We start from the raw sequence: 23,087 nt of genomic DNA, 5'->3' as shown, positions 1-23,087 counted from the left end.
TTTTTTTCTTATCATTTACATCCCCATAAAAGATAAATGTTTAATAAACAGAACAATGTAGTGTGGGATCTGTGACACAGGTAAGCTTAACTGGGTGGATGTCAACAATAGTGCAAAGGTCAGGAGAGAAGAAATGGAAGTATAATATTTTAAGATGCTTATACTTCATATGAAGTGGTATAATATTAATTAAAGGTAGACTGTGATAAGTTAATGATATACACCATAAGCCTAAAATTACCACTAGAAAGAAACACACAGAGCTCTACCTAATAGGTCAACAAGGCAGATAAATGGAAGCACAAACACTATTCAATTAATTTAATTGAATGTAGAAAAAATGGAAAAAAGGGAGCAAAAAATAAGTTGGGGAAATAGAAAACAGTGAGATGATACACTTGAACTTGACAATGTGAGTAGTTACATAAAATTGGGTTTAAAGATGCCAATTACAAGGCAGATATTATCAGACTGGACTTAAAATGCAAGATCAAACTGTATGTTGCCTAAATAAATACATCTTAAATATGAAGATATAAATTTAAAGTAAGGGGCTAGCAAAAGGCATAGCATTTGTACTGGCCAGTTTTATGTGTCAGTTTGGCTAAGCAATACTAGTTATTCAATTAAACACTAATCTAGGCATTGTTGTGCAGGTTATTTTGTAGATAAGATTAACATTTACAATCAGCTGACTTTAAGAGGATAATCTGGTGGGACTGATTTAAACAGTTGAACGGCCTAAGACAAGAACTGAGGGTCCCTTGAATAAGAAATTCTGCCTGTGGACTTCAGCTTCAGACTGTGGCCAAGAGTTTTTTGTCTACCCTTCCTGAAGACCTGCCCTATAAATTTTGGAATTATCTAGTTAGCTATCACAATTACATGAGCCAATTTCTTGCAATTAATCTCTCAGTATACATATATCCTACTGATTCTTTTCTCTGGTGGAACCCTGACTGATAAACCATGATAATACTAATAAAAAGAAATCTGTAATTGGCAGTATTAATATTTGACAAAACAGAAGTCCGAGGAAAGATTATTACAAGGAACAAAAAATATCTCATAATGGTAGGGGCATGAATATAACCAGAAGGATATAGCATAAAAAAGTTTCAGTAAATTAAAAAGTATTCAAATCACACATATTCTCTCTGACAACTGAATTAAATTAGGTTTCAGTAACAGAAAGATCTCAGGGTTTCCCTGGTGGCGCAGTGGTTGAGAGTCCGCCTGTCAATGCAGGGGACACGGGTTCATGCCCCGGTCCGGGAAGATCCCACATGCCGTGGAGCGGCTGGGCCCGTGAGCCGTGGCCATTAAGCCTGCGCATCCGGAGCAACAGGAGAGGCCACAACAGTGAGAGGCCCGCGTACCACAAAAATAAAAAAGAAAGAAAGAAAGATCTCTGAAAATTCCCATAACATCTGGAAATTAAACACCACAATTCTAAATAACCAATTGCTTGAAGAAGAAATCCAAAGAGAAATGAACATTATGAAGTGAATGGAAATGAAAATACAATATGTCAAAATTTGTGAGGTGCCACTAAGGCTAGGGAGAAGTTTATATCTTGACGGCCACAAATTATCAAAACGTTACCCACTCCTCCTCAAAATAAAAACCTGAATAGCATATGTATTACAGAAATCGAATTTTTAGCACACACACACACAAAAAAAAAACCCAAAAGACAAAAAACACTTCCCAACAAAGAAAACAAAATAAAAGGTGTACTCTGTCTTTGCCTTGCTGCTTATAGTAAAACGCAGGAGGAAAGAGATAAATTGATGATGGCACTGCTAAGCAAAAAGGAACTATCATCTGGTAATTAGAAACCTATCCAGATTTCAAAGAATGCTAAAATCAGGAAGTCCACTGTTAAAAAGCAAGATCTAGAGAGTAATGCTATGGCTGGATAAACTTTTGCTACCAAGACTATGTATGTGATTCATCGGTCCACTCAACCATCCTGGAAGAAACCTGGAATTGAGATATGGAATTGCAGAAAAGTTCTGTGCCTCCACAAGAGGTGTCACTCTTGACTAACGATGTGAATACCCATGACATACACAGGAGAACTGCAAGGTTTTTAAGAATGTTTTACAGCAGAAACACTGCTAACTTGGACTAAAGGGAACAGAGACAGGATCAAATTAAAGACAGTTTTTAGATTTCCAAAATTCTACAAGCAAGAAATGGGCTGGTAGAATTAATCATCTGCAAACATGCACTACCCTTGAATAAAAAAGGAATGACTCCCATGGAAAAGTACTGGGTCCAGTGGTAGACCAAGTCAGACCCACAGGCCTGAAAGAGGGGATAATGGAACTTCCATGGACTAGAATGTAGTGCCTCTGTGGGCCCAGTGGGCAGAGGATTGAGCTATAGAGGACTATTCTCAAGACTAGAAATATACTGGAATTTTCCCTTCTAAATTTCAAACTTGCTTGGGACCAGTGACCCCTTTCTTTCTTCCAATTTCTCCCTTTATAATTATTAAATTATTAACTACCTGGACATGATTGATATTTATAAACTAATACACTCAACAACTACAGAATATACATTGTTTCCAATAAAATAACTATATATATGAATTAAATTAATAAGTAACATATTAAATCAGAACTCAATACAAAATGATACCTGAAAATCTCCAAATATTCACAATTTTTTTTGAGGAGGAAAAAAAGAAAAAAGGGAAAAGTGTCCTTTGGCAGTTGCATGGTGAAGTGAAAAATTAGCAAAGGGGAAAAAATTAAGATCCTGCAAGAAATAAAGAACTAAAATCTGGAGGGCACAGAATCCCTCTCCAATTACTGAAACAAATTAATAAATAAATCTACTAGCAGAAAAGGACTAGAAATTTTGTAAGACATCCCAAATACCTTAAAAATGAATATAAAAAGACAAACATATCTGCACAGAATTATTTCAAAAAATGAGAAAATTAGACCAAATTCACATCAACTGTGGAAAAGTTTCCTTCCAAAAAATAAAGCCCCAGCCCAGATGTTTTCACTGATTAATTCTATGACATTTTAAGTAAATCCTAATTTTTTAAAAAAACTAATTACTTTTTTTTTTTCCCCCAGAATACATAGGAAGAGAGAACACTTGCCCAACTTGCTTTCTTAAGGCTGGCACACTCATAATACCAAACCTGAGAAAGAAATTATAACAAAATACATAATATAATAACACAGATCTTTAAAATATTAGCAAATTAAATCCAGCAGCATATAATAATGAAGTAGGATTTGTTCAAAGACAGAGATTTTGGTGACTACACACAACCGAGTGTAAAATAGTTTTACACTTTGCAAAAATAGTTTGGAAAAGTCTCAAAACAAAGGGACTACTAAAACCTTCAGTAAAAACCAAACAAAAGCAGCAAACTCTGGGGAAGGGGCAGAATATAATTTCTAGAGTCACCACATTATATTATTCCAATGCTCAACTTAAAAGAATAATAATAATTAAAAAAAGCTCAGAAAAACATGGCCCATTACAGGAACATAGTAAATTGACATACACAATGGAATATTGCTCAGCCATAAAAAGAAACAAAAGTGAGTTATTGGTAGTGAGGTGGATGGACCTAGAGTCTGTCATACAGAGTGAAGTAAGTCAGAAAGAGAAAGACAGAAACCAATCTTGAAGAAGCCCAGACATCAGGCTTATTTAAAAAAAGACTTTAAAACGACTATGTTAAATATGTTCAAAGAGCTAAAGATGTAAAAAGAACAAAGAACATAAGGAAAATGGTGTATGAAGAAAATGAAAATAACAATAAAAGACAGAAATCATAAAAAAGGAAAGAGAAATGTTGGAGCTGAAACAACAGTAAATAAAATTAACTAGAGGGGTTGAACTTCATATTTGAGGCTGCACAAGAAAAAGTGAATTTGAAAATAGGACAGTTGAAATTACAAAATCTAATTTGCAGAAAGAAAAATGGATGAAGAAAAGTAACTAGTGTCAAAGGGACTTGTGAGACACCAGTATGTACATTATGGGAATCCCAGAAGAAGAGAAAGAAAAATAAATAATGACCAAAAACTTGATGAAATACATGAATCGACAAATCCAAAAATACAAGTTCCAAGTAGGAAAAACTGAAAGAGACCCACACCAGCACACACATTACAAGCAAACTGTTGAAGACAAAGGCATAGAAAAATATTGAAAGCAGCAAGACAGAAGTAATTCATCATTTACATAAGGCCCTACATAAGACGATCAGCTAATTTCTCAACAGAAACCTTGTAGGCCGGAAGTGAGTAGGAAGATACATTTAAAGTGCTGGAAAAAAAAAGTGTCAACGGAGAATTTTATATCCAGCAATAATATCCTTCAAAAAATTTTGGAGAAATTAAGCCATTCCAAGATAAAGAAAAGATGAGGGGGTTCATTACCACTAGATCTGCCCTAAAAGAAATGATAAAGGGAGTCCCTTCAAGGTACAAATGAAAGGATGCTAGACAGTAACTCAAAGTCAGACTTCATCTGACTTTATATCTTCATATAAAGATTTCTAGTAAAGGTAACACATAGTGAGTATAAATATCAGTATTATGGTAGTTTCAGGCTCTAACCACTATTTTTGTTTTCTACAGGATTTAAGAAACAAATGCATAAAAACAATTATAAATTATGTTATTGGGTACACAATATTAAAGATATAATTTAGAACATCAATAATTTAAGAGGGATGCAGAGTTGTAAAGGAGGAGAGTTTTTATATCTGAATGCAATTAAGTTGATAACCATTATAATTAGATTGTTATAATAGAATGTTATATTTCATTGCCACTGTAGCCACAGAGAAAAGAACTTTACTATATATACAAAGGAAATGAGAAGTGAATCAAAAAGTGTCATTATAAGAAATCAACTAAACAGAAAAGAATGCAGGAATGGAGGAAATAAGGAACAAAAAAGCTGTGAGAAATATAGAAAACAGATAGAAAAATGACAGAAGTCCTTCCTTATAAGTAATAACTTTAAATGTTAGTGGATTAACATCTCCAATCAAAAGACAGATATTGGCAGAATGGATTAAAAGAAAAAAAAACATGATGCAACTGTTAACTACAAGAGACCCATTTAGTTCTAAAACACAAATAGGCTGAAAGTGAAAGAACAGAAAAAGATCTTACATGCAAGGATTAATCGAAAGATTAATCAAAAGAAAGCTGGGGTGGCCATACTACTGTCAGACAAAATTAACTTCTGGACAAAAATTGTTATGAGAACATTACATATTAATGATGGACAATTCAGTTCATCAAGAAGAGATAACAATTATAAACATATGTGCACCTCACCTAGAAACAGAGTCTCAAAATATATAAAGCAAACATTGAAAGAACTGAAGGGAAATAGCTATAAAATATTAGTGACTTTAGTAACCCACCTTTAATGATAACCATACAAAAAAATTAATAAGGAAATAGAGAGCTTAAACAACACTATAAACCTATTAGACCTAAGAGACATACAGAGAAGCCTCCACAAGAATAGCTAAATACACTTTTTTATCAAGTGCACAGGGAACATTCTTCAGGACAGATCATATGTTATATAACAAAAAAAGTCTCAATAAACTTTAAAAAAATTGAAATAATATGAAGTGTCTTTTATGATTACAATATAATAAAGCTAGAAACCAGTACATTAAAGAATACTGGAAAGTACACAAATATTTGGAAATCAAATAATATACTATTAAACAATTAATGAATCAATTGATAAACACAAGGGAAACAGATACTTGAGACAAATGAAAATGATAACACAATATGCTAAAGCTTATGGGATGCAGCAAAAGAAGTGCTAACTCTAAATACTTAGATCAAAAAATGGAGATTTCAAATTATTAAACTGACTTCACTTAAGGAAGTAGGAAAAGTGGGACAAACTGACCGCCAACAGAATGATGGAAATAATAAAGATTAAAACTGAGGTAAAAAAAAAAAATATATATATGTATGTATATAGGAAAGTAATAGAGAATATCAACAAAACCAAAAGCTGGTTTGTTGAAAACATCAAGAAAATTAACCACTTTAGCTACATTGGCAATGAATAAAAGAGAAAAGACTTAAAATACTAAAATAACAATATTAGTGAAAGCGGAGACATGACTACTGATTTTACACTAACAGCAATATAAAACTATACTATGAATAACTGTACACCAGTAAGTTGTATAACCTAAATGAAATGGACACATTTCTTTCTTTTTTGGGGGGTTAGGATTTTTATTTTTTCTTTGATTTTCTTTTTTGGGGGGGAGTATAGTTGCTGGACACATTTCTAGAAACACATTATCTACCAAAATGACACATAAAGAAATAGAAAATCTGAATAAATGTGAAACTAGTAAAACATTAAATCAGTAATCAAAAACCTCCTCATAGAGAAAACCTAGAACCAGATGGCTTCACTTGTGAATTCTACTAAAATTTAAAGAAGTAACACAAATTCTTTTTTCAAACTCATCCAAAAAGTCAGAGGAGTAGACACTTCCTAACTCATCCTATAAAGCCAAACAGATGAGACACTACAAGAAAATTAGGCCAATATCCCTTATGAATACTAATACAAAAATCCTCAACAAAATATAAGAACATCAAATTTAGCAACATATTTAGAGGATTGTAAACTGTGACCGAGTGGGTTTTACTCCCAGAATGCAAGGATGATTCAACATACAAAACCTTGATCAATAAAATATACCATATTAACAGAATGAAATGTGGGGGAAAAAACATATGCTCACCTCAATTTACATAGAAAAAACATTTTTTCAATGTCAATACCCTTTTATAATAACAATAATCAACTACGTATGGAAGAAAACTCTCTAAACATGTTAAAGGCTATATACAAAGAACTCACAGCTAACATCATATTCAACGATGAAAGACTGAAAGTTTCCTCCTTAAAATAAGAACAATACGAATGTCCACATTTGCCACTTACATTCAACATTATCAGAAGTTCTTGACAGCGTAATTTGGTAAGAAAAATAAATGAATACAATTGAAAAAGAATAAAATTATTTCTGTTCAAAGATGTCATGATCTTATATGCATAAAATCCTCAACACTCTAAAAACCCTACTAAATCTAATAAACAAATTCTGCAAAATCACACCATCTGAAACCAATATGCTAAAATAGTTGTGTATCTATAAATTAGCAATGAATAATCCAACATGGAAAAGAATAAAACAATTCATTTGCTATAGCATATCAAATAAAATGTTTAGCAATAACTTTAACCAAGGAGGCAGAAGATCTATTCACTGAAAACTACAAAACATTGCTGACAGAAATTAAAGGAAATGTAAATTTGGAAAGACATCCTGTGTTCATGGAAGACTTAATATTAAGATAAAAATACTACCTAAAGCAATCTACAAATTCAATGCAATCCCTATCAAGATCCCAAATGTATTTTTTTCTTTTCAGAAATAGAAAACCTCATCCTAAAATCCACATGGAACTCCAGGATCCACGAATAACCAGAAAAATCTTGAAAAAGTAAGATTTGGAGCAATCACACTTTTTGATTTCAAAACTGATTACAAAGCTACAGTAATCAAAACCGTGTGATATTAGCATAAACACAGACATACAGACCAATGGAACAGAAGAGAGGTCCCAGAAACAAACCCTCGTGTACACGGTCAACTGATGTCCAACATGGAGGCTAAGACCATTCCATGGGTAAAGGAGAGTCATCTCAACAAATGGTGCTAGAAAACTGAATATCCACATGCAAATGAATAAAGTTGGAGCCTTATCATACATTATATACAAAAATCAACTCACAAAGTCCCCACCACCAAATACCACCACACTGGGGATTAGGTTTTGGCATATGAATTTACGGGGGGTACAAATATTCAGCCTATAGCAATAAGTTTGGTGAAAGTTAAAGAGGAATACTTTGTACTATTTTTCTGAAGTCCAACATTATATCAAAATAAGACGTTTAAAACAATCAATTACCTGGATATAAATCTAAGTGAAATATTTGTAAGACCTCTATAAGAACAATTATAATTGGGATGCATTTAAATGAAGACTTAATGGGATATATTTTAATGAAGAAGCACATGTGCGTGCACGTGCACGCACACACACACACACACACACACACACACACACACACATGTTCATGAATTGAAAGACTCAATACTGGTAGGATGACAATTCTCCCAAATAGCATTGTAGATTCAGTGAAGTGGCGATCATAATCCAACAGCCATTTTTATAGAACTTGACAAGCTGATCCAAAAGTTTGAATGGAGAGGCTATGGATCTCGTAAAATTGGGTTTGCCAAAAAAGTTCGCTTGGGTTTTTCTGTAAGATGTTACAGACAAGCCCGAATGAACTTTCTGGCCAACCCAATACAAAAGGACATGCCTTATCAGAGACTGAGACTCATTAAAAGTTATAACTGTTTTTTTTTAATTGGAGTATAACTTTTTTACACTGTTGTGTTAGTTTCTACTAACATTGTTAGTACTTGTAGTACTAACTAATGTAGTAGTACATTGTTCTACTTCATTGTTAGTACAATGAAGTGAATCAGCTATATGTATACATGTATCCCCTCCCTCTTGGACCTCCCTCCCACCACCCTCCATCTCACCCACCTAGGTCATCACAGAGCACTGAGCTGCACTCCCTGTACTATACAGCTGGTTCCCACTAGCCATGTATTTTATACATGGTAGCGTATTTATGTCAAACCTAATCTCCCAATTCATCCCACCCTCTCCTTTCCCTCATGTCCACACGTCTTTTCTCTACACCTGTGTTTCTATTCCTGCCCTGCAAATAGGTTCATCTGTACCATTTTTCTAGATTCCACATATATGCATTAATATACAATATTTGTTTTTCTCTTTCTGACTTACTTCACTCTCTATGACAGAGTCTGGGTCCATCCACATCTCTACAAATGACCCAATTTAATTTCCTGTTATGTCTGAGTAATATTCCATTGTATATATGTACCACATCATCTTTATCCATTCATCTGTTGATGGGCATTCAGGTTGCTTCCATGACCTGGCTATTGTAAATAGTGCTGCAATGAACATTGGGGTGCATGTGACTTTTTGAATTATGATTTTCTCAGGGTATATGCCCAGTAGCGCCATTGCTGGGGATAGACGAACGTATCAGTGGAACAAGAGTATTCAGAAACATATCTGCCTTTAGAGATACTTAAGTGTAGCACTGGATAAAGGATGAACTTCTCAATAAATCATACTGAGAAACTGGACGTTCTACATGAAATAAAATCAGACTACAACTTCACATAATATAAAACAATTCAACTGGGATTTCAGTATATACCACCTACTCATGTTTAAACATAAGAACCACTCTTTATTCTTCCCTTTCCTCCTGCTTTTACATTCCATAAACACTTTTTCTTGATTGTGTCTTAAATATACTAAATCTACTTTCTATTGCTGTGGCCAGTAATCAGCTCTGAAGCATGTCATCCTTAGTCATGCCTTTGTATGTGTTTTCTCTCTGCTAGGAAAACTTGGTACACAAATCTCTGTATAATCTTCTCCCACTTATCATGCAGGGCTCAACTCAAGAGTCACTTTTTAAAACAAATTTATTTATTTATTTATTCATTTATATTTGGCTGAGCCGGGTCCTAATTGCGGCATGTGGGATCCTTTAGTTGCAGCATGCAGGATCTATAGTTGTGGCATGAGGGATCTTTTAGTTGTGGCATGCAGGATCTGTAGCTGCAGCATGTGAAATCCTAGTCGTGGCATGAGGGATCTAGTTCCCTGGCCAGGGATCGAACCCAGGCCCCCTGCATTGGGAGCATGGGGCCTTAGCCACTGGACCACCAGGGAAGTCCCAGGAGTCACTTTCTGAGTGAAGTCATCCTTGACAATCCAATTGATGGATCCCCTAGTTTCACCCTAGACACTCTCCATGGTAGTCTCCAAATGAACCCCAAACCTGGTCCATCACCCACCCTTCTCTGCCCTGCTCCCTCTCTTGGAGCTAGCCTCTATGGACACCATCACCCAGGTTCCCTTCCTTTGGGTCTGGCCACAGGAAGGCTCCATGAGAGGACAGCAGGACAGGACATTTATCTTCCTCTTGCCTCCTGCCAGTTTTACGGAGTGGCTGCCTCACTGTGCGCCTACAGCTCAGCTGGTGTCAGGCAGCCCTGTTTCCCCAGCTCTCACAGGCCACTGTCTCATTCTTCCCTCATCATTCTTCAAGCCTATGGATGGTAGCTGCTTCAAGATGCTGTAGTCCCAGGGCCTCAACATCCCTTATCCCTACCCAGACCTCTGACAGTGGCACTTTCATTCAATCCTATTCAAAATACTAGTGAGCAGACCTCCTGTTTACTGTTTAAATCCTGCCAGGTACACTAGGGTGCATCATATCACCTTGTTTAATGCTCGTTATTGTGCCTGTCATCATATGCAATGACTTTATTCACCTGTTTGTTTATAAGCTGCTTGACCAGACAAAATATAAACACCAGAGAAGCAACTTGTTCATGTCTCTCATCAATGTATCCCCAGTGCCAGACACATAGTAAGCATGCTATGTATTGCTGAATTCTAACACATTTCCTGGAGGAATAAAATATAAAAAATGACATCAGTGTTACAATAAAGGGTTAGTTGCTCAAGATAAGGAAGATTTGGCTTACAAAGGGTATAATAAGTTATCCTATGAAGCCAGGATTTTATTATTGTAGGTTTTAAAATAATGAGGTGATTACACTTGGAATTTACAAGTATAATCGGAAGCAATGTGAGTTATGGACTGAAAAGGAGAAAAAGTAAAGGGATACCAGTTAGGAAAAGACTAATCATTCCAGGCACAAGAAAATGGAATCCAAATTAAGATGACTACAGTGGGGATGAAGACAAGCAGATGAATTTGGGTGAAAGATCTAAACAAGAATTTAACTGTAGGAAGGCAGTAGGGGAGAGAGAAGGGAATGAGCAGTTATAAAGTGCTATGGATGGTTGTCCAGTTAACAAGCTCTGTGTGGCAGGCAGATCTGTGAAATCTCCCAGATAAAGATGTCAGTCTAAGCAGAACACAGCAGGGTGAGAGATACAGTCTTTACATGGCTATAAAATTTTGCTTTTTAATTTTTGAAAAGTCATGCTCAGAATCAATTAGAGGACATTCAAAAATGTCTGTAGGGCTTCCCTGGTGGCACAGTGGTTGAGAGTCCGCCTGCCAATGCAGGGGACATGGGTTCGTGCCCCGGTCCGGGAGGATCCCACGTGCCGCGGTGCAGCTGGGCCCGTGAGCCATGGCCGCTGAGCCTGCGCCTCTGCAGCCTGTGCTCCGCAATGGGAGAGGCCACAACAGTGAGAGGCCCGCGTACCGCAAAAAAAAAAAAAAAAAATGTCTGTAGTTACACATACATTGTGAGAGAGGTTAAGATACTGTGAACGTTTTGAACTGTTAAAATAACACACCAAAAATGTGAAAACTCAAAATGCCCATTATTTAAGATTAGTACTCACATTTCTGCAAATTTATACAAGGAAATACTCAAAAAATAAAAGCTGGTTAAGTATTCTTGTAAATAACATTTACTATAATAATAAAAATAGGAAATAATCTAAATTCCAACATAAACAAAATGTTTAAACATAATTCCTACAATTAGTTGGCCATTTTTAACAAACAAAAGTAATAAGAAGACAGTAGAGTAATATGGAATGATATTTACAACTTAATGGTTAACAGAAAAAAAATTATAATTTCATTATTCCCACTGAACCATTTATTGATAGCTCTGTTAAAATTATAAATTTATGAAGACAAAAATCAGGTGATACTATACACAAATTATAAATTTGAAGTATTAGAGAAAGAAAGCACTTCTTATTTTTCCTTAGCATGCCTTTAGTGTTGTTAACAATGGTGTTCAAGCTTTAAGGGAAATTTTTAATTTTTTACCTTTTTATTATGAAATCTAACACATGGAAAAAATAAGACATAAATGTACAATATAATGAATGTTTGCATAGAAAACCTGTCAAGAAACAATTGAGGCCATAACGTAGAAATCTGCCACCCCTTAACACTCTGCCTATGTCCCACCCACTCACACTCCTTCCCCTCCACAAATCAGCACTAGTCTTCTTCTGTGTCATGGTGATAATTTCCTTGGATTGCACTATAGTTTTAGCTTTTAGCATTCACAAATAAATCTCTATAAACCAGAGTTTAGCTATGCCTAAATTACATGGATTCCATTGTCCTTAGCTTCTTTTCCACAAGTTATATTTATAAAATATATTCATGTGGTTGTAATTCCCATTCACCAATTATAGCCATTCCATTGTATGAATACATCACTGTTTATTTGTACATTTTACTATGAATAGACATTTGGGTTGTCTCTAGTTTGGGACTATGAGAAAATATGCTGAGAGGAAATTTCCCTGAGAGTCAGATGCTAGATCATAGAGTATGTGCATCGTCATGTTTACAACAATGCCAAACTGCTGCCCAAGGGGCAAGATTTATACTCACTCAGGCAGTGCATGCTGCTCCGGGACTCCACATTTTTTTGAACACCTAGCGTATTGAGACTATTTATTTTTTGCCCACCTGATAGCTGCGTAGTAGGAGCTCATTTTGTTTTTAATTTACATTTCCCTGATTACAAAAAGGTTGAACATATTTTCATGGATCCATTGACCATTTGGAATCACTCTTTTGTGAATTACTTGTTAAAATCTTTTCCCATTTTTCAAAATTGTTTTGTCTTTTTAAAAAATGTTTTCTATGGGTTCTTTATATATCCTAGTCTTTTGTTGGTTATATCCATTATAAATAATTTTCCCATTCTGCAGATTATCTTTTCTCTCTTTGCAGTGTCTTTTGATAAACATAAGCACTCAATTTTTATGTAGACAAAAAAGTTTTTTATTAAAGTTAGTGATTTTTGTGTGCTTTTCTGGAAATCTTTTTCTGATACTGAAGACACGATATTTTCTTGTTATATTCTAAAACATTTACAGTTCTTTATGTATATATGTCTGTAATACATCTGGAAGTGAATTTTTAGCTGGGTCCAATCTTAATTTTTTCTATATGGCTTTATATGCCAGTATTACCTGACAATTTTTGTTTTATGTATTTCAAACCTATGTTAAATCCTCACAGATTTAGAAATATTTTATTTTCACCTTTTCTTGTTAGACTTATCCTTTCATCATTACTTAATGCCTCTACTAGTGTAACTAGTAAGACTTCTTGCCTTAAAGTCTGCTTTGTTGACAGCACATTTTTTTGGTCCTTAGATGTAAAACTAAAACAAGAGTTCATGGTTGCATGTCTGAGCAGGATAAATTTTTAGAGTCTAAAATACCTTATTAAAAACAACTGTATCTACTGAACAATTCATTTTCACTGTAAAATTAAATGACAAAAGTACACTTTATTAATAAAATTATCTCAAGATGTTTAACCTGTAACCTAATTATTTCTAACTACGAACACAGACACTATATCACCATGAAAGAGCTCCTTGCTTAAGTTTCCTGGGACTCCCCAAAGCTTTGGATGTGCAACAGAAAACCTTACTTATAAAGAAAGCAACAGAAAACAACAGTGCTGCATAAACTATTAGTGAGCTATACATTCATCCACAACAGTCAATGAAAAACAGTCTGCTGCCTCATTAGGAGGAAAGGCGTCCTATCTAGGTATCACTTTATCAACACCAATACTCAAGAGACTCAAACTTTCATGCCCATCAAATCACCTAGGATGCTTATAAACGTAAATGTGTGGCTCCCACACTTTGGATATATTTTTGAGAAGGTCTTCAGGTAACTTTGAGACAGTGCCATAGTTTAAAGAGGAAGAAGAAGGAGGAGTGGGATATTATGTCAAAAAAAGAATGTTATTTGATGAGCTTAAATAGGAATAAAATAAAAAGGAAAGCAAAATACATAGTCTTACAGAAATAATAGAAACTACAGAAATTACACAGTAAAACATATTTTAGAATCTGTGTTTTAAAAAATTCTATCAGAAACAATATAAAATTCTAGCTGGTCTTTGGTTGTAGTATCTTTATAATTTATGAAATTATGAGGCATCTATAATTCACAAATTAGAACTTTTTCATTATTCGGTATCAAAATGATTGACAAAATGATGCATATAGTAAGCAATGATAATGTGTAAAGAAGTACTTTCAGTGAAAATCAATTTAAAATGCTAAATTAACTAGAAATGAGAAAAATAATACAGGTAGAAATGTTAAGTCTCTAGGTTTATAAGCAAACGATCTCTATCTGTGATCTAGACATAAAGATTAAATGAGTAAAGATATCCAAAAAACAAGAAAACATCACCGTTTACTTTACCAACTGCTGAGAAAGTAAATAAACTTCCCTCACATAATAGACATGGTTATTCAATCTTTGCTGAACATAAACTTGGTGTGTCTTCATTTTGGAAGTTAAGTCACTTTACAAAGTATCTCATATGTTTTATGTGCTTCTATCTAGTATTCCATTTCACACTTGAATGGATAAGTTCATTTAATATGTTAATTTTGTCTTATAACTATTGCTATATTTTATAGTGCCTACCAATTTGGAGAATGATATAAATATTTTTTGGGTAGTATGTGCTCTTTAAATTTTTTAGAGTAATAGCCTTCTGTAATATAGACTGTATTAATCACTGTAAAAATTCTGTAAAAATGACTGTATATGATGGGGACCTGAAGGTCACATTATATTTAATGAGTTCTGTGCAAAAAAGGAGCTCAGTCTCGCTTAAGTAATCAAATAGAGATGATAATAGCATAAAGGTAATTCTAAATTAAAATATTTATTTACCATAGAACAACACAAAATGAGATACAGCAAATCATTACTTGATAAGTGTACTGAGCAATGATAATGATCCCATAAAATTCAAAAAATAAATGTTATTTCTCTCCTCTATGCAAAGATATGACTCTTATTGCCACATTAAATTTGAACTCTCCCACTCTGCTTTCAAAGCCTGTCATTCCCCACAGCTCTTCTGATACTAATCCTCTAGTCCCAGTCAAGCAAAATTCCCCCAGAAATCTGACACAGTCATGCCCTTGCTTGGGTGGTACTTGCTAAGCCTGTATCTTCAAAGTCTTACCTCAAGTCTCAAATCACTCAGAAAGCCTTTTTTTCAATTATATTAATCCTATATAGAGATTCATCCTATCTCTAACTTAGTTTGCTTTATATAATCTCCTTTCCGTTCTCTTCCCTGTAGTTTGGTGGTCTCTTGTTCTCTAATTGTTTCCTGGATGCATCTCCTGTATCTCTAAGCTCTGTGGGCCAAGACATATATTTAGGAGAGCAAAGCAGTATTTTAGGGGCAGAAAATATTTTGGAGATTTATACAACAGTTTCATTATATACTTCCCATGGTGTTTGTTGTCAGGAGTAAAAGAGTTGCTTAATGAACTTGATCAAATAATAATCATCATATAATAATGCTGAATGTTATAATTACATGGTAAAATTAGAGTACCTGAAAATTGGGTTTATCTGAACTTTTATACCTGCAAAAAAACTCCAATGATGAAATTATTATTCATAATAATTTCATTATGATGAAACCTATCATTTCAACTGAAAGAGCTATGTTTATTTCAAAATTCTTAGAATTAATGAGATGCAACTATTTAAATTTTTAAGTTTGTCTTAACGCTTTATTGACAGGCAATATAAATGCATTTAATAGACAGCTAAACTACTAAGTTTTGGTTTCACTGTTTGGCATTGCCAGGCTTTTCTTCATCATTTTCTGTGCTCTAGAGTGATATGCGTAATCACAGATTATCAAAACAGTCACAAGGTTGGCATTTGTAAGTGATTTATTTGTTAAATTTGTATTGTATTTCCTGACATAAATTTTCAGTACATTTTGTCAAATTTCATATCCTTAAACAAAACCAATATTATGAAAAAGTAAAGCAAAATCTAACCAAGTTAAATAAAGCAAAGCAAAAATAATATTTACTGTTCTACCATATGAAAAGGTTTTTAATCTAACATAAGATAGTAGAAAAGAGGGAAGAACAGAGAAGACTCAAACAATGGCACTAATGTAGTGATATTTATGTTAGAAAGTCTTTCAAGACTGAAGGTTAACTGGCTCACTCCACAGCTGCAGATGGAAATTCTGAGACTGTAAATCCACGTCCTCATCCTAAACAGCCTCTATAGACGGTCCTATAATGAGCACAAAGGTGGGGAAGCCAGATAGATGCTCAGATCCTTTAGTGCTAGGATCAACGGTCAGAAGGAACAACTGGTAATAAAGCAACTCATATACTTACTTTTAAAAAAAGTGAAAAAGTTACCTAATCCAGACTATACAAATGTAAACTCTTCAAAAATTGATTCTAAAAGAAATATATTTTGGCTGTTAAGTAACTCTAGGTGTCTCATAACTAGTATTTGTGCTTCCTCCCAGACAACTGCCTAACACCCCAACCCCTCTTTACTCTAGTAGTAAAACAAGGCCAGAATTAAGTTGGCCTTTTTCTTTTAAATCTTCAGATTGACATAGTCTTTTCAAACACACTATTTCAAACCTAAATGATTGATAGTAAAAATAAGTGATAGACATTCACTTAGGCATAATGAAGACAAGTGAATTTTCATACATATAAACCATAAAATCATAGTTTATTACATACCACAGCACTCAGGACATTTTGGGTGTTTCAGGATATTCATTCCATACCCTGGGAAGCAGCGATTAATCCAAACCATTTGGAGAGTACCTTCAATGTAGTATATCTCAGGCAACGGCTCTGCACGTCTGCCCAGAACTTCCACTTGTTGATTAAAAAATCTCTCTATGAGAATTTTAGCCTGAAATAGAAATAAAGTATGAAAAAATTATCACATAAATGTAATTTTAGAACAAATAAGGATGCTTATGTATTTAGAAGCAGGGGAAACAAATTCTCAAGGTCCTTATTTTTTCTTGAATTCATAGGATATAAATAACACCTGTAAAACTGAAAAGATATCACCTATAAACCTCAAATATTTCTAAAAGTACTTCCATATACAACACAAAGAAAATATTTCAATATATAACCAAACTTTTTGGTCCCTTTGGTTTTGAATAATATATGGATGGGCATAAGAGCAAAACAAGACAGCTCTTTGAAATTAAATGTACTTTCAGAAGGGTACTCTAACAATTAAATGTTCTTAAAGAAATGTACTTTAAGAATCTTTAAGAAGCATATCCTGAGACATCTGCTCCACCCTTTACATAAAGAAAAATTAGGTTTAAAGATGGCATACAGCACATGTTAGAACTTCTAACTCTGTTTCAAAAATCAAATTTACAAAATAATTAAGGCATAATTCTGACCTATAATTACCTTTTTACTTGTAGTAATTATTCTGGCTTGACTCCGAAAAGTAACAAGAGGCTTATACTTTTCAGTGGCTGGTAAGCCTTACCTGGTAAAGCATGAGGTATGGTCATGAGTTCACACCCTCTACAAGCTAGTTAGTTCTGCTCAGTTCTCCTGTGCTCACCTGCACCTCTCATGTAGTCAGAAACAGGGGTAAATGAAATCGTGCTCATCTATAACCACTAATGGTGCATCTCAATCTACTGACTTCTCCAGATACCTTACAAATTACATCCCTCTGATGAAAATTTCTATAAATAATTGTAAAAGTGTTTTTCAATATACTGCATTCAACTCATTCTATTACTGAATTACTATATTTTTACAGTCTACATGGTTTACTTGCACTTCTAATAAATTCTGTCAAATTTGCTGCTATTTACAATTTTGGTTAAGGAAGTGCTTATGAATTAATTAGCTACAAATCTGGTATCCAATTAAGTATATTTAAATGCAAGACTACAAATAAAAGTATCAGGAGACATGATCATAATCACTTGGCTTCCTGACACCCTATGCAGGAAAAAGAAAGAAAAAAAAAAAAACAATGAAACTATACCTCACAAAATCTGACAAGAACAAAAATTATCATGTAAATCAGATTCTTCTTTCCTGTTTTCTTTCTAAGAAGGAGAATGAGAATAAATCTCTTATTTGATAAAAATGGAAAGAAGGCAAGAAATTATTTGAATCATTGACTAAATTTTTTTTTTAAATAATGAGTATGTTGATGGTTGACATGGGGTTAATTATTTGTACCAAAGAAAGTGTGAAACTGAAGAATTCTCTGAGTTGGGTAAAGATTAAAGATTGTAAAGTAAAAATTTTTGGACAAATTTGGATGACATAAGAACAAATCATAATTATAGAAATTCTTCATAGATTAATCACCTGAATCACCTTAATCACAAAGAATTAATACAACTGAATAAACATCAGATTGCCTGGCCCAAGCTACACCTCCCTTCACCCACCCATCCCCAAATTTTATAGACTTATTAAGCATATATGAAAGGAATATGTTCTATAATTATTGGTTATTGATTACAAGACTAGAACAAGAAATCATTACCACTTCAACAATAAGCAGTTTGTAAACTATATAAACTTCTGCGTGGAGAAGCTGAACAGCTTACTTTAAATACCATAACCTGCTCAACAGATCATGCCACATTAGGTACCTTTAAAAAGGCAACTAGAAAGGCTTAATATGTGCTCTACATTAGTCCAGTAAGCAACGGGAGTCCTAGGATAGGCAAAAAATGGCATACATTATACACAACCAGAGTTGAATTGGAGCTCCAGTATCCATGAGGGGAGAATTCATTATGTACTAGGTATTATGGACAATACACTTTTAAGATGGAGTCTGTTGGAAACCTTTGGTTAACACCTATATTTGGGGAATCTCTTTGGAAAATGACTATAGTCATCAAATGGGGCTGGAATTAAAAAGCAAAAAACAAAACCCCAAAAAAACAAAAAAGGAGAGGCTTACAGTATCTTGGATGAAATGGAAAGAACTGTGAATTTGCATAGAAAAGACTAGTGATCTCAGTGCTCAGTGAGCAAATGAGAGGTAGGGTGTCCAGATCTTACAGGAAAATGTCCCAATGAAGAACTGTCAAAAAAGTTTAAAACAAAAACACAAAGTTGTCCCTCTCGTGGTAGGAACATCAGCATGGATGATGTACACTCACTCATATCAGTAAAACAGGCAGAGAACTATGAGATAAAGCTCAGTTTCAAAGCAGCGCCAAAGGGAAGAAGAAGAAAGTAAAGGGTTATATAATAGTTTGAATTCTATGAAAGTTGGAATCCACTGCTGAGAAGAATAATGAATCCCAGAACTTTAGAATAAAGAAAAATTTAACTTTGCAATGTAGTCTACTTCAGTCCTGAAGCAAAAGACAAAAGAATCAACTCTTCACTCAGCAATGTCACTGAAATGGTAGTTGCTCCACAAGAAATGAAACCTGTATTAGAAAACCAGAATTTTTAGAAGAAAGATTAAAGATAAATTATAATTTAGGTTTTGAAATTATTAGAGATTTAAACTGTCATATTAAAGTTCTTTAAAGTAGTATATTTCTAATTGAAAAAAAGTAAGCAGATAAGATAGGAGTGAGAGGAGAGAAATGGCATTTAAAAATACAGAAAAAGATTTCACATTTCTAACCATTTGGTGCACTAGACAGTCTGAAAAATCACCCTGCTAAAAATCACCTAACTGAACATAACACAGCAGATATTGTGTACCTATATTTCAACAATAAGAGAGGAAGAAAAAAGTAGAAAGGAAAAAAGGAAGACAGGGAAAGACAGAAAGAAAGAGAGAAAGTTGCTAAAAATGAAAATTACAAACCTAATATTAGCTGAGTCCCTATTTCATTTCATGTCAATCTGAGTATTCCAGAGTGTTATAATTTAACAAACAAAAGAGCTAAGGAAAAAAGGCTTAAAGCTGTTAAAAACAAACAAAATAAACAACCAAGAAAGACTCTAAGTAAAACAGTGAAACAGGAAAAGAAATTCAATTACAAAAGGGAAATAACAAGAAAGACTCTCAATAGGGTAGGGAGGGGCAGCAGGAGGGGGTGATGGAGTGGAGGGATGGGGGAAAGCAAAACTCCTCAGTGAATTCCTACATGATGGTTTGCTTTCAAAGTGGGTGTGGGGTTTTGTTGTACTTTCTGTGTGGTACAAGATCCCCAAGTCAGAAATTAACATAAAAATTTGGCTTTGATTGAGACCAACCATGGAACATTAGGCAAAAGCAAACATAGTAACTTTACAGAAAAACACACACAACCTAAGCCAAAGGGGCTACATCTACTGATAAAGGACTGACAAACATGTCTTATCAGCCAGAATTATGAAGCAGAGGATGAACTAAGAAACAACAGTGGGGTCAACAAACTGCCAAATTAGACCATCAAGAAATTCAGATAATGGAGCTCCAGTGACCTAAAATAGCAAAAAATGATATGAAGTATCCTTAGAACACATGAAGACATAAAACTGGTATGAAAACACAGGAAAGGAAATTTATATCACAATAAAAGAGAAAGTATATTTGAAAAATTACCTACTTAAATTACAATTAATGAAGGCAGTAAAAAATGTAGTGAAATTAAAAACTCAGTGGACAGACTGAACATCAGATTAGGCCCTGCTGGAGCCAGAACAATTAAATGCAATAAATAATTGAAGAAATTACTCAGAATAGGCTTCCCCTGGTGGCACAGTGGTTGAGAGTCCGCCTGCCGATGCAGGGGACGTGGGTTCATGCCCCGGTCTGGGAAGATCCCACATGCCACTGAGCGGCTAGGCCTGTGAGCCATGGCTGCTGAGCTTGTGCGTCCAGAGCCTGTGCTCTGCGGTGGGAGAGGCCACAACAGTGAGAGGCCTGTGTACCGCAAAAAAAAAAAAAAAAATTACTCAGAATGAAGAACATATTTAAAAAAAGGAAAAAAAGTAAGAGAGAGGTGGAGAAATAAATGAGATAACCCGAAACATACTAAATGGGAGTTCAAGAGAAGCAAATGCAGCAACAGGTACTTTTCAAAGATGTTCTGGCAGAAAAAAATTTCCAGAACTGATCAAAGTAATGAATCCTCAGATTTCAGTGGAACAATAAATATAGGAAGATGGAAAAATACATAAGGAAAGACTAAGAGGCAAGAAGAAATCGTAAGCAAAGAAATGGATAAAACTGTGGGTAAATCTAAACAGACACTGACATTCTGAAACAATCTTAATAATAAGTGAAAAATTTAAAAAAAATACTAGAAAACAAAACCTTGAAAGATAAAAACAGGTCATAAGAGTTAAGGGTCTTTAAGGCTTTTGTACTTTTTTGGAAGGTACTATAAACTAAGTAAGTTGTGGTTCTGCTATGAAGAATATGTTAAAATTTGAAACAAATCCAGAAGAAGAGCGAAAAAAAATATAACAAGAAAAAAGTCTGTTAAAAAATAGTTTAATCAATCCAAAGAAGATAGGGAAGGAGCAAAACCAGAAGAATAGAAACCCAGGTTAAATGATATATAATAGAATGATAAAAACCCATCCACATAAAGTAGAAGTATGATTTGAAAACAATAAAGCAATGAACAAGACTATAAAACAGTATCATTCTTTAAAAGGCACAATCATCCAAAAGAAAGAATAAAAGGAAAAAGTTACAAGAGATGGGACAAATAGAAAAAAATGGAAAAATGGTGGATTTAAATCCAAATCTTTGATAATTAAATTAAATGTAATTGGTCTAAATTTTCTAATTAAGAGGCAGGGATTATTAACTTGATTTGTTAGCTGGATTGTTAACTATATCCAAAAGGAATGCTGTCAGCCACACGGCAGAATAGGAGATTCCAGTCTTCACTGCACAAAAACATTGATTTGACAACGATTCAGGGATGAAAATACTTTTTAAGAACTCCTGAATATAGTAGAAATGTTCCAGCACCACCATGGGCCACAAAACCCAAGATCAGACACACTGAAAATGCTAGGAGAAACTGTTTCACTTTGACTGCATCACCACTTTCCCAGGTCATCAAAACTCAGCACCCAGAGAGATCCCTCTAGACCACAACTTCCCTCAGGGGAAGGAAAATGCAACGTGAAGGTTTGGCTTTCCCAAGCTTGGGGTCACTTCCCATGTGGACTCCTTCTGGAGGTCTACTTTTCTCTTACTGCACTTAGAACTCTGAGGAAATTAGCATGGCCGAATCATTTAGAGAAAGCTGAGAACAAAGAAAAGGGGTGGAAACTCAGGGCACCTGGCACGTGTGCCCTGACAGCTGGCACACAGATCTAAGCAGGCGGTACGGAAGCCTGCAGCAAGTTAAACTCTGCAAAATTTGGTGAAGGTGCACAACCCTGAGACTGTTCCTTCAGGAGAGAGGAAGAGAGATGGAGCTTGCCACCCATGGCTCAGAATCAAGGGCACTACCCTGGGGAAAAGGGAAAGGTGACTCTTGGGGCATTTGGCATGACTCTGCAGACTACAGAGAGGGAGCAAACTCCAAGACATCCCCTTTAGGAGGGAGGGAGAGAAATGGAAGATGCATAAAAAGCCTTGGCATTTCAGGCACTGCCCTCAGGAAAAAGGAGTGGTTTGCTCTTAGCACTTGATGTGACTCTCATAACCTGACATGGCTCTGTAGGATTGAGAGAAGAAATAATTCTAAGACATCCACCCCAGGAAAAAGCAAGACTTGAGGAGGTGCAGCCATAAGAAAGGTATGAGAGACTCCTAGAAACTCTAGTCTGGTAAAGGTCACTCTCTCCTGAAGCCAGACCATAAAGATTGGAAGAGGAAACTTTTCTTTAAAAGCACAGGCACCAATTCCAGCATACCAGGATCACAAAGAATCAATAAAACATGACACCATAAAAGAACAACAACAAAAAAAGCTCCAATAACCAGCTACAAAGGCCAAAGTTAGGAAGATCTATGAATCACCTAAAAATAATTCAATATAATCTTAAAGAAACTCAGTAAACTACAAGAAAACACAGACAAAATCAAGAAAACAATGTGCACATGTGCGTGCGTGCGCACACACACACA

At 34.7% G+C, this 23,087-nt stretch overlaps 1 protein-coding gene across 1 annotated transcript in view; it reads right to left on the bottom strand.

Moving 5' to 3' along the window:
• Positions 1-23,087, bottom strand: part of ZPBP (zona pellucida binding protein) — a 104,313-nt gene that overhangs the window by 20,761 nt on the left and 60,465 nt on the right. Inside the window, exon 7 of the mRNA XM_032643451.1 lies at positions 16,769-16,946. Within this exon, the coding sequence (XP_032499342.1) occupies positions 16,769-16,946 (178 nt within the window). The remainder of the gene's footprint in view (positions 1-16,768; positions 16,947-23,087) is intronic.

The sequence above is a fragment of the Phocoena sinus genome, chromosome 9 (genome assembly GCF_008692025.1).
Source record: "Phocoena sinus isolate mPhoSin1 chromosome 9, mPhoSin1.pri, whole genome shotgun sequence".
NCBI lineage: Eukaryota > Metazoa > Chordata > Mammalia > Artiodactyla > Phocoenidae > Phocoena > Phocoena sinus.
This window is presented reverse-complemented; position numbering and strand designations above follow the sequence as displayed.